The sequence below is a fragment of the Durio zibethinus genome, chromosome 22 (genome assembly GCF_047325235.1).
Source record: "Durio zibethinus cultivar Kanyao isolate XHJ-2024 chromosome 22, ASM4732523v1, whole genome shotgun sequence".
Lineage (NCBI taxonomy): Eukaryota > Viridiplantae > Streptophyta > Magnoliopsida > Malvales > Malvaceae > Durio > Durio zibethinus.
In genome coordinates this window covers 20,528,657-20,542,784 of record NC_143183.1, presented here as the reverse complement: position 1 = coordinate 20,542,784, position 14,128 = coordinate 20,528,657, and the positions used below count along the sequence as shown (strand labels likewise).

General features: G+C 34.7%; 3 protein-coding genes across 7 annotated transcripts; 1 reads left to right on the top strand and 2 right to left on the bottom strand.

Annotated features, from left to right (window-relative positions):
* The first annotated feature begins 469 nt into the window (after positions 1 to 469).
* On the top strand, positions 470 to 5,815 carry LOC111306823 (anaphase-promoting complex subunit 7-like). The gene is made up of 18 exons (XM_022904775.2): positions 470 to 641; positions 742 to 810; positions 924 to 974; positions 1,341 to 1,469; positions 1,582 to 1,644; positions 1,845 to 1,960; positions 2,094 to 2,178; positions 2,869 to 2,928; positions 3,169 to 3,214; positions 3,367 to 3,440; positions 3,676 to 3,726; positions 3,842 to 4,042; positions 4,123 to 4,167; positions 4,316 to 4,409; positions 4,576 to 4,721; positions 4,819 to 5,048; positions 5,189 to 5,249; positions 5,369 to 5,815. The coding sequence occupies exons 1-18, from the start codon at positions 573 to 575 to the stop codon at positions 5,453 to 5,455; spliced, it is 1,677 nt and encodes a 558-aa protein (XP_022760510.1). The 5' UTR covers positions 470 to 572; the 3' UTR covers positions 5,456 to 5,815.
* Positions 5,816 to 5,961: 146 nt separating this feature from the next.
* Positions 5,962 to 12,083, bottom strand: LOC111306821 (uncharacterized). Of its 5 annotated transcripts, none has more exons than XM_089751948.1 (17): positions 12,033 to 12,083; positions 11,387 to 11,493; positions 11,039 to 11,120; positions 10,810 to 10,956; positions 10,617 to 10,694; positions 10,390 to 10,494; positions 9,974 to 10,040; positions 9,818 to 9,879; positions 9,410 to 9,549; positions 9,119 to 9,245; positions 8,885 to 8,999; positions 8,402 to 8,490; positions 7,978 to 8,061; positions 7,554 to 7,901; positions 6,928 to 7,449; positions 6,769 to 6,828; positions 5,962 to 6,476 (listed from the first exon to the last, which is right to left on the bottom strand). In XM_089751948.1, the coding sequence occupies exons 2-17, from the start codon at positions 11,428 to 11,430 to the stop codon at positions 6,396 to 6,398; spliced, it is 2,151 nt and encodes a 716-aa protein (XP_089608074.1). In that variant the 5' UTR covers positions 11,431 to 11,493; positions 12,033 to 12,083; the 3' UTR covers positions 5,962 to 6,395. The 5 variants fall into 5 exon arrangements, with proteins under 5 accessions (XP_089608074.1, XP_022760509.1, XP_089608075.1 ...); XM_022904774.2 differs by having other exon boundaries at positions 11,698 to 12,072; XM_089751949.1 differs by lacking the exon at positions 12,033 to 12,083 and adding an exon at positions 11,698 to 11,978 and having other exon boundaries at positions 7,557 to 7,901.
* A 1,261-nt stretch (positions 12,084 to 13,344) lies between these two features.
* On the bottom strand, positions 13,345 to 13,919 carry LOC111307460 (Thioredoxin superfamily protein). The gene has a single exon (XM_022905480.2). The coding sequence runs from the start codon at positions 13,794 to 13,796 to the stop codon at positions 13,488 to 13,490; it is 309 nt and encodes a 102-aa protein (XP_022761215.1). The 5' UTR covers positions 13,797 to 13,919; the 3' UTR covers positions 13,345 to 13,487.
* Positions 13,920 to 14,128: the final 209 nt, after the last annotated feature.

The following is a 14,128-nucleotide window of genomic DNA, read 5'->3' as shown; positions in this document are numbered from 1 at the left end:
GAAAGTGATATATATTTAGTAACGAAGTGTAAATAGAATTTTTCAATATGCATACACTTCCACTAATTCCAAATACAGTATGGGTAATATTTTTGTAATTTAATTTGCTTTTTATTTTTAAAAAGAAAAAAGGGAAAATTCTGTAGTATATCATGTTTTAATTTTTTCCTAATTTTTTTAAAAAATACGTAATCATATGCACACCCATCATATGAAACAAATAAAAAGATTAATTATTTAAATAAATATTAAAAATAATTAAAATATAATTATCTTTTTTAAAAAAATTAATTTATTTTTAAATTTTTTATTATTAAATTTGACTAAATAAAATATTACATGCATAAAATTTTTCAACTAAGGTTTTATATTTTATAAAGAATGGTAAGTAATATCGTATAAGGAAGCGTATTTTTTAAGGGGCATAAGTGGGGTTTTAAATTTTAAAAAACGGGGCGGGTTCTTTGGGCAAAATTTCAATTACGTCCTGTCAATATTTCTTTTTATCGTAACAAAAAAAAAAAAAAATCCCGACTGCAAAGGAAAAACCTCACTGTTTCTGCTGCTCTTTAATGGACGTCCCCAAGGAGCAAATCGCTGCTCTTCTCGATAATGCTCTCTTTGGCTCCGCTCAGCTTCTCGTAATCTTCTCTTTCTCTCTTTGTATTAATTATTATAATTAAAATAAACCGAATTTAAATTTTACCTCACTAATTGATTTTTTTTGTTTGGTTTGAACAGGGTTCGTTTCTTGTTTCATCATCTACCGTTAATGCCGAAACCAGTCCACATCTCAAGGCTGAAAATCTGGTCTCGATTTGTTCTAATAGTTTGCCTTTTCTTTTATTTTCTTTTAAATGAATTTTAAATATTAAGTGATATTAAGTGATTTTTATTTTTTTCTCTCTTGTGTATTTCTGCAGATTCTTCTTGGCGATGCTTTGTTTCGGGAGAGAGAGTATCGTAGAGCAATTGTAAGCTCAATTTTTTTGTAATTTTTGATTTTTTTTATATGAATGGACACCTTCAGTCATGAATTTGAATTTCTTCATTTTTTTCATTGCTGCTAAATTTTTATAATTTTTAAAAGTTTCAAATAGTTTCATATCATTTTTATTTTTATCTTTTTTATGTCGTTATTTAAAAAAAATCTCGAATTATCATCGTAGGAAAGAGTTACCGAATCATGCTATTAGGTATTGTAAAACTCACATGATTTATGTAGAAAATGTTATTAACGTGCTAGAGTGCTTAGATTTTCGGAGGAGATTGATACAGTAAAAAACTTGGAATTGCTTTTTTTTTTTTTTTTTTTGGCTTTTTTCCCTATATGCTTTCAGCATACATACAAACAAGGCTTGCAGTATTACAAGAAGCAAAATTCGGCAACTTCTAGAAGTTCATTGTCAGCCTCAAACAGGTCTTCTTCTCCAAATTCCTTTAACATTTCAGCAATAAATGAAAATGAGGTATGTCCTCTTTAGAATAAACTTTGAGCTCTTTTCGTTTTCTTGTAAGCTGAAATTTTTTAATGTTGAAGCTGAATTGCTTATTGTAGTTTTGCTTTCATTTCCATGACAGGTGAAATTCAAAATTGCTTCTTGTCATTTTGCACTGAGCGAAACTAAAGTGGCCCTTGTTGAGGTTTTTGTCATTTCTAACTTACTATATTTATCTGTTTGATTCTTTTTGTTGACTTGTTTTGGCGGATCTTGTAATTTGGATGCCTAAATATTTGTTTATAAGAATTTGATTTAAAGCCCATTCTTTGTTCAGCCTCTTCTTTTTTTCTTTGCACATTTATTTTTGGGAAATTCTCATTTTTCATTGCTTTAAACTTGTAGATGGAAGGAATACCAAGCAAAGCAAGAAATTTACAAATGAGTCTATTGATGGCAAAGCTTTATCGAAATACTAGACATAACCGTGGTGCTGTTACTTGTTACAGAGAATGTTTAAGGTCTGTTAATTTGCAGATTCCTATTTTCTCAATGCTTTCTTTATGATGTGTGTGATAGTTATTGCTTTTATCTTTGTTTTTATTGATATTCGCTAAAAATTAAGCATGTCTCTTTTGGATTCTTCTTTGGCAGGCAATGTCCTTATGTCATTGAAGCTATCATAGCCTTGGCTGAATTAGGGGCCAGTGCCAAGGACATAATTTTGTTGTTCCCTCAGGTTTGTCAATATAAGTGCTATGCTTGTCCTTATGTCTGGTCAGCTAAACAAATATGCAAGATGTACTTTTTGTTTGATGTCCAATGTTCTTCTTTGAGTCTGCGTAAGGTTTCTTTTCTCATATGGTATTGACTTTTCACCGAATTCCATCCAGGCATATTTAGAAGGTCAAATTGGGCAGTACTTTTCTGGAATTTTCATTCTCATGGAGGCTGTAGATAGAGTTCGTACTAGTAAACATCTAGTTATTCACATGCAACATATCATGGGTCAAGTTGCATGGATTCTGTCTTTTATGTAATCATTTTTTTTTTTTCACTCATACAAGAGAATTTAATTTATATGGTAGTGCAATCTAATTTGTTATTGAAATTTGAAAGCTACATTGTATAGTGCACCAACACCTTGAATTGGAGATTTTACTTTTGTTTTTTGATATAGTCCTTTGGTTGTCAAAAACATGATTTTATGGAATGCAAATTATTTATCCCTAATCCAAGTTATTCTCATTAACATAGTTTCAAGTTTTAACATCACAAGTAATTCTATGAAGTTCCTAATTAGATTTGTTGACTGTTTGGTGTCTTATTAACTTCAACTTGTTTAATTTAATTAAATTTTTTTGTATGGTTTTTGTAACCATATATCTTTGTTCTCTAACATCTTCATGTTGCAATTGTGTAATTCCAGACTCCAAGTAGAAGTGGGAGGGCTCAATTAGATCATAGTGACTCAAGCCGTTGGCTGCAAGTAAGAACAAAGTAAAATGGATGACATTCTTCTCCATAATGAGCTACCTATTAGTTTTATGTTCCTTGATGAACAATAAAGTATGGATTTGGGAACTGTGATCATGGGTTTCTCCAAAAAATAATGCTTCACTTAGTTGTTTTTCTGTTATCTCTTGCATTATTGTTTTAGTTTCATTGCTTATTTCGATGCTAATTTCTACTTTGACCACATTCTTAGTAATTTGTTGATTTTGTGCAGCGGTATGTTGAGGCACAATGTTGCATTGCTTCAAATGATTACAAAGGTAAGATAATTTTCTTTTCAAATTGTAACCTTTCTTAATCTAGAACATCTCTTATTTATGGATGAAGTTCTTTATCTGATATATTTGTTAACTTATCTGCTTTATGAATTTCTTTTCATGATGAGAACTGTTTAACCTAAATCTTTTTGCAGGTGGTTTGGAACTTTTTGCAGAACTTTTACAACGTTTCCCTAATAACATACACATATTACTTGAAATGGCAAAGGTTAGGGATGGTTGCATTCTAATGAATCTAGCATGTTTTGTGCTCCTTAATCTGCTTAGTGGGAAAGAAAACTAATGACTTGGCTTTAGCTTGAAAGAGAGAAGAAAAGGCTGGAAGAGAATTTATGAATGTTACCACTAATGTTAAACTTTGCTAGTTGTGGGTTGTTCATAGCATCTAGATCATTCAATTTTTATTTATCTTTCTATTCACTAATACATGTTCCTATAACCAGGTTGAAGCCATCATTGGAAAGATTGATGAGGCAGTAATGAATTTCGAGAAGGTGATTAGACTATCTATATTTATGTCAACGAACCATTCTCAAGTCTTTTTCTGTCTATGCTTATTTACACTTCTACTCATGTAGAGTAACAAATTTGAGTCTGGTATCCTTGCAGGTTCGATCCATTGATCCCTATGTTGTGACTTACATGGATGAGTATGCAATGCTTCTAAAGATGAAGTCTGATTATTCAAAGTTGAACAAGTTAGTGCATGACTTGCTGAGTATTGATCCTACAAGACCTGAAGTTTTTGTTGCTCTATCTGTATTGTGGGAAAGGAAAGATGAGAGAGGTGCTCTATCTTATGCTGAAAAGGTTAGCTGGTTTATCTCCTATAGTCCATTCCTCTCCTTAAATATCTATATCTCACAAATTCACTTATTCTTTACAACCAGAGCATCAAAATTGATGAGAGGCACATACCTGGTTACATAATGAAGGTATTCAAAGATTTTCCATCCAACATAATGGGTGCTTATCCTCATTAAAAGTTTTGTGGGCTATTTTTCCTGGCAATTTACAATTTTTTTTTTTTTGTACTTTCACCTTCAACTTCATCAATTGCTATAATTTTCTGCGTGCTGTTAGGGTAACCTGCTCTTGTCATTGAAGCGGCCAGAAGCTGCTGTAATGGCCTTCAGGGGAGCTCAAGAATTGAGAGCTGATCTCCGTTCGTATCAAGGTTTGAGTTTCAAGGAGAAAAAAATGTGCAAATTCACTATTCAGCTGCATAAGATTCATCTTATCTCCATCTCTGCCTTCCATTTGTTTGTTGTAGTTATAATGTAAGAAAGAAAGAATCATGAGATTAGGGAGTCCTTGCAAACCTTTGACTGTTATAATTTCAGGTTTAGTTCATTCCTATCTGGCATTTTCTAAACTTAAGGAGGCCCTCTATGCTGCTAGGGAGGCAATGAAGGCCATGCCTCAGTCTGCAAAGGCGCTGAAATTAGTTGGCGATGTTCATGCTAGCAATTCTGGAGGCAGGGAGAAGGTAAACCAGTAATAGACTATTATTAGCATTAATTGACCAGAGATTGCCACTGAAAGAAAATTTTAGTAAGTTTTACTTTAACCCAAACTGGTAACAGGCAAAAAAGTTCTATGAATCAGCGCTCAGGCTGGAACCTGGTTACCTTGGAGCTGCATTAGCTTTAGCTGAGCTCCATGTCATTGAGGGCCGAAATGGAGATGCCGTATCTCTTCTTGAGCGTTATCTCAAAGATTGGGCTGATGACTCTCTTCATGTCAAACTGGCTCAAGTATTTGCTGCCACAAATATGCTTCAAGACTCATTGTCACATTATCAAGCTGCATTGAGGTCAGTTCATACTCAGGATATGCTCCAGTTTTCTTTTATTGTAGACTGCACATGGTCAAAAACTTTAACGATTATAAGAGAATCTTTCATTTTTAAAATAATCCAGCAATGAATGAATTAATTTTTAATGCATTTTGCAGAATAAATCCTCAGAATGAAGCTGCGAAAAAGGGGTTAGAACGCCTGGAAAAACAGATGAAGGTCTGTCTTGTGCTTGTGATGCCCATTCTTTCTTTTTCTTTTTCGGGAGTGAGAGTTTGTTTATTTGTGAAGGCATATACGCATGGATGCTCAAAAACTAAACTAGTGATTTCTTGTAGGGAGTGGATCCGGATGCACCTGAAGAAGAGGAAGAAAATGAGGTCGAAGATGCAGATGCAGACCAAGAAGAGACTGAGCTTTTGTAAGGTGCTGTGGCCGAGGTCTTCAATCCATATAGGATCCCTGAATGCATTATTCATTTGTTGAGAAGAAAAAAGCTGATTATGAATCAAGGTGAGACACCATGCCACCATTTGAACCAAATAACGTCCACCAAATTTATAATTTTTGAGGACCAGAAATTGACATCATGCAGCGGAGACTTGGAAGTTTGAAAAGTTTCATAGGGAATTCTATAAGGACGAATATGGCCTCAGTTGTGCGATAGTTGGCTTTTACATTTGGATCGGAATCACCAATACATTCGATTTTGTAGATATCGAGAATATGGATACAGTACAGTTTGTTTTTTCATTAATTCAAGCAAATTTATTTACGTATGTCAATTTCACGAATTTATGAAACAAAGTGATATAATTACCAGACACAGATCACTGATTTTTAAAATACGACTGCTACTAGCTGTGGTTCATCATGGATCAACACCTTCAAAAGAAACTATCCAAATCTGAAAATGTAAAGCTTGACCACATGTACCCAGCGAAAATGATTGATTCAAATTCTTTGTTCATACAAGATCATGGCATAAATATACACAAGTTTTAAGGCAATCAAACATCCATATGCATTGTTTGAAAGACAGAAGCTAAAACTCTTCAGCTGCTGTCGATTGACTTGAACATAATGCAGTCAGCGGCTAGATTCCGACCATTACATTTAGTCAGGGTTCCTCCAAGAAGCCCGCTGAGATCAAAGCCACGCTATAGCTCAATAGTACTAATCAGTAGAGGTTACATCAGGGGAAACATTTGACATAGTGGTTGATATACGTATATACAGAGTAAAGTACCAAAAGAATACGAATCTGCATATGCTCGATTCCAGGCAGGTTCACTGTTCCTCCTACCTCGCATCATGTTATGGCAAATAGATGGATAACTGATGCTAATCAGATTCACTCTGACACTATACATTGAATGGTTTCCTAGGAGTGGGTGCTCGGTTCTCCAAGGATTGCAGCCTTTGTTTGAGATGGAAAACTTCAACCTGCATTGTGATATTAGGTGAATTGCAGCATATAGGGAAAAAGAAAAGGCAGACAGTATTGATGACGAAACAAATGAGCTTCATCTTACGGGACAACAATTAAGGATCGATTTGACTCTATGTGATCATTTGGCATACAACTGACTCTGATTCTAGTGGCATTAACCTCAGGTTTGACAAACACATGCATCCAAGCACACACGCTCATCGATTAAATCTAACTAAAGCAGCCATCACAGAGCATTTAGTTTTATTCCCCATTTACGTAAAGGATTTTGGTTCAAAGCCACACCTGTAGTTGGAATGCTCTGGCCCTCTCCCCTGCAAGGACTCCTCTGGTTGAGTGCAGCTCCTAGAACATATTTCAAATCAGGTGCTCTTCAAAAATAGATTTTGATCCAAAATGCAAGTTTCCAGGATGAATTTTAGCACAAGACAAAAAAATCAATACCTTTTGAGTATCATCTAGAACAGCCTTAAGGAAAGCTACATCATGTTCAAGTCGTACATTGTCTGAGTGGACAATGTTAGATAAGTTGTTGGCCTCTTCTTGTGCAAGTTCTGTGCCAGCTAGTTTCTCTTTTAGCAATTCCATCTCCTTCATTGTGTCTGCAAGTCTTTTCTCCATCTCCTCTTTGCTCTTGAGAGCAGAAGCTAAATTTCTCTCCACAGTGTCTCGGCTTGCCAATGCAGCTGTCAACTGTACTTCTAAAATTCCATTTTTTCTACTCAGGGCAGACATTCTTGTCTCATAAAATTGATATATGCTTGATGGAGCCAACAGGGCACCTGATTTATCATCTGTTTCTGGAAATACAAAATTATCATTATCCATGGGCATTTTTAAGATCCCTTCAACCTGGGGATTTGAACTTTCAGATTCAAATGGGAACAATTCGTCCAAACTGATTTTGGTCCCAGGAGCATTAGTCTGAATTCCTGTATCAGATTGATTTGTTTTCTGTTCTGTCGCCTAAAACAACAAAAATATGTTATGTTAATGGAATTTGAGCACAGACTAAAGGATGTTAATCATCCTGAAGGCAATAGTTAATTAGATGAAGCTTTTACAATTACCACCAGAATAGAAGTTAAGTCCTCTGAACTCTTTGTTATTCTAACAGTAGTGTTGTATTCTTCCTCATCAATAAATTGCTTCCGTAGTGAGACATTTCCAGAAAGAAGATTTTGATCCACAAGTGACAACTCTGACAACGATCTCCTACCAGAACCATGTTCAATTGCAGAGGCTAGATTTTGTCTAGCTGCAGAATCAACTGATCGTTGGGAAGAACCATTCATAAGTTGGCCAGCTGACCCTGCAGATGATGAACGTTTTCCAAGCTGCATTTGTCCAGCAGATTTAATGGGAGTAGATCGCCGGCCCATGGATGATTCATTCTTCTCAATAATCAGTACTTCAACCTGTTTAACAGACAAAGAAGGAATTATGATTTAAACACAAACTATTCATTCCAAGTATATGTATTCAAACTTCAACCTGATTTGATGGCTCCTTTCTGTATCCGCCAAACGCAACAAGAAAATCCTTATCCTTTTGCTGCACGAGTACTAGGCTAAATCCCTGCGAGAACAACTATCTTAAGAACAATAGAGGCCCCATGTCTTACCACCAATGACAGCTACCTCTTATTAAGGAATGTCCACTAGTGAATAGTGATTACATTGTGCTTAAACAAAATCCTATCAGAATTTTCTTGTTTTTAACTTCAAATCCATAACCAACCAGAAAACTAGATGACCATCTCTAATGGTCAAGTTTGCAATCTTTTAGCAAAAAGAAAACATACCAGAATTCCAGATATATATATATATATATATAATTCACATCATGCAATATGAGGGTATCAAATCATTTAAAGAATCACACCGTTCATGCAAAAGGACAAATTCAGCATGTTCACCTTGTTAGTGGTGATTGAAGATGGAAGTGATGCAATGGCCACAGACCACTCAGACTTTAAAACATCATAGATGAAAGTCTCTGTATGTCCTGTAGACATTTCAGAATCAAATATGTAAGGAAAAAAGAGAAAAGAAAAGTAAAAATGAATGCAAAAAGAATAACACATAAAACAATAGTAAAAACTAATTGCTTTATGTATTGCATGGTTATAGGTGCTACATGCTTTAACTCATCTATACCAATCATAACATAATATGGTTACTACATGCTCACAGACACATGCATCGACACATACAAAGGGATGACGAAGATAGTAGTGATTGGCTTCAAGATGAAACAATGATATGATATCCAATTACGGGTTCAACCATTTAAAAACACGCAAGAAAAAGAGGTCACCAAATTCATGTACGATGCTTTTTTCATCAAAGCTTATAATTTCTTTCAAGAGCTACTACATGCTTACTGGTACGAGGCATACTTTTTTTCCTACTTCCACCTCCTGCTATGTACCATTTCGCTCCACACAGAACACCACAGCAACCAGCTCTTGGTGATGGATGAAAACCCCGCATCTTTATTCTTGACCATACCATCTGGGGAAAAAGTAATTATAAAAAGGTCATTATAAGCTAATAAAAAATTACAAAGAAATAACAAGGTTCAACAACATAATCCGAATGTAAACCTCAAGATTGCTAAAAATTTTACACACCGTTTCAAAGTCAAGTGAGTATAAGTCATTCAATGTCCTAGACTTTAATGCTCCACCAAAGATGAAAAGGGTTTTATCATCATAAAGAGTTGCCACATGATTGGATCTTGGAGATGGTCTTGTACCCCTGTAAAGTTACACAAAATAATTCATTTATTAGAAGCTTCTTGCATAACGAATTTAGTCTTACGATGCATTGATAAGAGCCAGAATTCTCTATCAGCAAAAGTGACATCAGGTACAGAGGGGCTTAATTAGAAGACAATATTGGAAAATCTCAAAACTACACACGTGCACTGAAGAGTGAGCCATGTCAGAGACTTCAGATCAAACATATGTAGGTCATTCAGTTTCTTCTTTTTAGCATCTTCACCCCCAAAAAGGATTAAAACGGAGCTTGCCCTAACCACTGTGTGACCACTTCGAGCAACCTGGAGGGTAAGACAACGTTTGTTAGAAATGCTTACTTCTATAAATGAGTAAAACCCACAGTTTCTCAATAAAATAGCAAGAGAGATGGAGCAAAGAAAACACCAAGTTTACGATGTGCCAGTTTTATAGCTCTATCAAGTGTATGTATTGTCCAATACAATTTAGAATTCTTACCCATTTGGCATTTGCTTTTTATGATGTTTGATATCAAAGCAAGAAATGCTACTTTACACAAAATTTGGCATTTTACGAGTCAGAAAAAAGTACCGGTATTTCTCCTTTTGCTTCCATAACTGACCAACATTCTGTCTCTGTATCAAGTGCCCATACTGCAAACACCAAAATTGAGAACAGAAAATGCATTACATCATGTACAAAAACAAAATGACAATAACATAACCACAGAAGATTCTAATCTTGAACCTGAAACTCTGTCATTGCCAGGGTCAGTTTTGCCTCCAACAAGGAGGGCTTTTTTCCCCCATGAAACCTGGGTAAGGAAACAACAGAAGATCCTTAAGCATATCATCGCTCCTAAGGCTTCGCATGCCAATTGTTAGAATTAACATGAACCAGCACAATAATACCGCAAAGTATCACAAATAACTTAACCAAAATATTAAATTAAGAAAAAAAAACGATGCAAATTAAGTCTAATTAGTAGATATGGCAGTGGTGCAAGAATCCTATTCACCTCAGACATACACACGCCCAATCATATGTACCACACAGCAGAAAACACCTCAGATGAAAAGCATATAGGAACAATAATTCAGTAGCATCCAAAGCAAAGAGAATAAGATATCTGGGACAATAGAATAGATCACATATGATTGTACCAGACTATGGCCCTTGCATGAAGGGATCTTCAGAGGAAGACTGCTTGGAGACAAGTAAAGCTTTGACGATGCCGTGGTCCAGGAAAAATGATCAAAATTAAGAACCTGAAATAAAAACAGAAAAAAATTATAGGACTTAAAACTAACATTTTCCGACACATCTTGCACCATGTCAAGAAAACTTAACATAAATTTTCAAAGATTACAAATTATTAACACAATTTTACCTGCACATCATCTAACAATCCATTCCCAGATTCACCACCAACCACTATCATCTTGTTCCCCACTACAGCAGCTGCATGCTGCTCAAAGAACAAGTAAAAGTTTTCAACATTTCCATCATAGCTGATATATAAAAGTTAAATTAACACCTAAGATATGAGGCCATCAGAAAATTGAAAAAGCAACCATTATTACATTAAAACGCGGTACAGGCTTTTCCCCAGCAACTGACAACACCATCCAATTCTCAGAGTTCCCTGATGAATTAATCTCAGGTGCAGTTGAAGGACAATGGGACTTAAGTTCATCAGAATGAACACCAGCAGGCATAGCAGACTCTACCTGAAACAAATTTGAAGGCTCTAGCATCTTTTACACATGATCACCAATACCAAACCAAAATCAAACAACTCAAAAGCCTCACATTGGTATTGTTGCTTCGTTTGGGCGGTCTTATAGGACTTTTAATTCCATGAGCAGACTCTGAAAGCTGTACTTTCTTCACTCTAAATCAACACAGCAATGTACCAAAAATGTAAGCAGTATACAGTAAAAAGAGGCCTTCTGCAATCTTCATGAAAAAGTGGGATTTGGGTATTCTTCAATCAAGTTTGCAATTCACATACGGAGTCTATCAATTGTTCACAATGGTTATCTTACATTTCCTTTATTGACAAAGAACATACATTTAAATAAAGAATGGAAATGTCAAAGCAAGAAAAATGAAAGAAAATATGACTAATAAGTCAACAAATGAAAAGAAGAAACTGACCTGCCAAGCTTCATGCGTCTACGAGAAAAGCTAAACATTTTCATCTAAGCAGACCTTTTGATGTAGCAAAGGAAACCTCTTGCAATCAAAAACAAGAAAATGAAACCCTAAAATTTCCACAAAAAAGAAGCTACATTATCATCAAGAAAAACAACTTTAAATTATCCAAAAAGAAAAAGAAAAACAGCTTAAAATAAAAAGCCTAACAGCCACACAACACAGATAAAGTGATAAAACCCCTTTCATTTATCAAACTTTTTTTTTTAATAAAAGCAAAGTACAATCCACCACATCCATGGACTTAGCATAACCTGACACAAAAGGCTTGACCTTTAACCTCAGACTTCAGTTGGGTTACTAAGAAAACAAAGTAAAATAGAGAGTTAATGGGCCATTGAGGAAATGAAGGTAGGTGAAGATGAAAGTGGTTGAAACATTATTTTGGAAGTAAAAAAGGTTATGGAAGTGGGTTTTGAAGGAAGTGAGCTGTATCTTCTGCAAATAGCGATGAGAGAGACAGGGAGAGATAGTAACTAAAGCAAAGCAAAACAACTGAGCAATTAAGAAAGAGAAAAAGAAGTCAAGAAGCAGTGAAGTGCATTTGTTGTGTCTTGTTGTGTTTTGTTTGATGATGAGATCCTTTTACCAAGATTTGCTTTGGAAAGTCTTTCTAACAATCTCTTAACAGCTAGAAACTAGTGACCAGTGCTAGTTAAAGCTTACTTTAGCTCATGAAAATGTAATGGAAGTTCAAATTCACCCATTTGTCCTTTTTTTTTTTCATTCTTTGTTCAATAATATTAGTTTCTTTTTTAAACCCATTAATTTCATTCTTGCGATAATAATAGTTTTTATAAGAAAAGAGTATTCTCAAAATTAAAATTATTTCAAATATATATTTTTTATCAACTTGATATATTGAAAATTTTATAATATAATATTTTTCATGAAAACTAAATCTTCATTAGATAAATTTTTTAAATAAAAAACTCTTCTTCTTACAAGTATCACATGAGTTTCGAATCTCAATCCAACCATTATTTATTATAGTTTTTTTATCAAATCATTGTTTATTAGTACTATTTTTCATAAAAAAAATAATTAATATTATTCATTTATCAATAAATTCAATCATAAAATAATATTCAATGTTAATCAAAATTCTTTCATCATGTATTGATTCAAGCTGTACTACATATCAAGAATCATTAATACCAACTTCGGTCTTTTTTTTTTTAAAAATGTGAATAATGGTCATTTTCGAAATTGAATTGTTGATTGAACTCTATATTTTTAGCTCTAAATGGAATAAAAAGAAGATTGAGAAATTGTAACAGTGACAGAGCACTGTTGAGAGTGACTGAGGAAGAGTGAGAAATAACATGGAAAAATGACCGTTGGGTAAGTAATAAGTTTCTGTGTCAAATGGTAAAAGGCCAAAAAAATACGAGTCTTTTTGTTGTTTAGTGCAGTTTTTAGAGAGTCGAGGCATTTATTGCGAGCGGCAGTGGGCTCCATTGCTTGGATCGCTCTGTCTCGGAACTTGCCGCTGCCTGCTACTGGTACTTGTCGCTTTCTCACTCACCTCCTTGCTTTTCTATGAGTTTTTGGCCCATTTTGCCATTTTTTTCAACCCAAATCCATTTTCAATCTCTTATGAAAAGCCCATTTATATACTTGTACAATGCAGTTTACCAGTTGCATACAAATTTTCTCAAGAAAATGCATCCTTCAAATCAAAAGTTGCATGTCAATTAATGTAGATTAGTTTAAGAAATGGTGAATTTATGTATGAACTAGTTTAAGATGATTATCTTAATATAGAAATTTAGCATTAGTTTAGAGCAGTTGAAGATTAAAAGATAAATATTATTGTAACTCGTAATTTTTATTATTAAAAAAGCATATTAATACATTACCAAAAAGATATTTTACTCTCGATAATAAGTAAGACCATATAAAGTGCGTACCGCTCTTAATACATTCTAATGTTAATTAGACCTGAAATCTATACTCTTATATATGGATCTAATTAATGTGATTACGTGTACATAATCACATGTTTATTAATGCCTTGACTTGCAAGTTAGGGGTATTTTAGTTAAACCCAAAGGGCTCCAACTCGTCTAAGCATTGGGATTAAGGATCGATTAAGGTGAAGGCTCATGACCTCATTGGCTCCACCAACAAGTTCACCACCAATGAACACGGCTGGAACAGAAGGGCTGCAACCGAGCCTCAACAGAGCTTGCTCAATTTCACGCCCCCTAGGGATTTCATCGAGCTCATGGATTGCAGGGCTCGCCCCAAACTCATAGAAAAGGGTCTTGATGGTGTGGCACATGCAACAAGAACTCTTGCTGAAGATCACCACCGGCTTCTCGGATGCCAACTTTGTAACCCTTTCCATTGCTAATGAGGAAACAATGTCAAAAGATAGCTAGGAAATTATAAAAGAAATGGTTTTTGCAAGTGAATGAGGGAATGCAAAAGTAAATGAAAGGCTGCTTGAGGTCCTTTTGTTGAGTTGTGAGGTGCTTTGAATACCCAATGGGCACTTATTTATAGAGGTGCTTTGAGGAATGTGGCATTGGGTAGGCAAGAAAACTAAAGGTTTGATGGAAAACAAAAAGAAAAAATGAGAGAATGTTCGATTAGATATTAGGGTCGGTTTCCAACTCCACTCTTTCTCTCTTAAGATCATAGATGCAAACGATCAAAGCCATGCACTATTGCAATGAA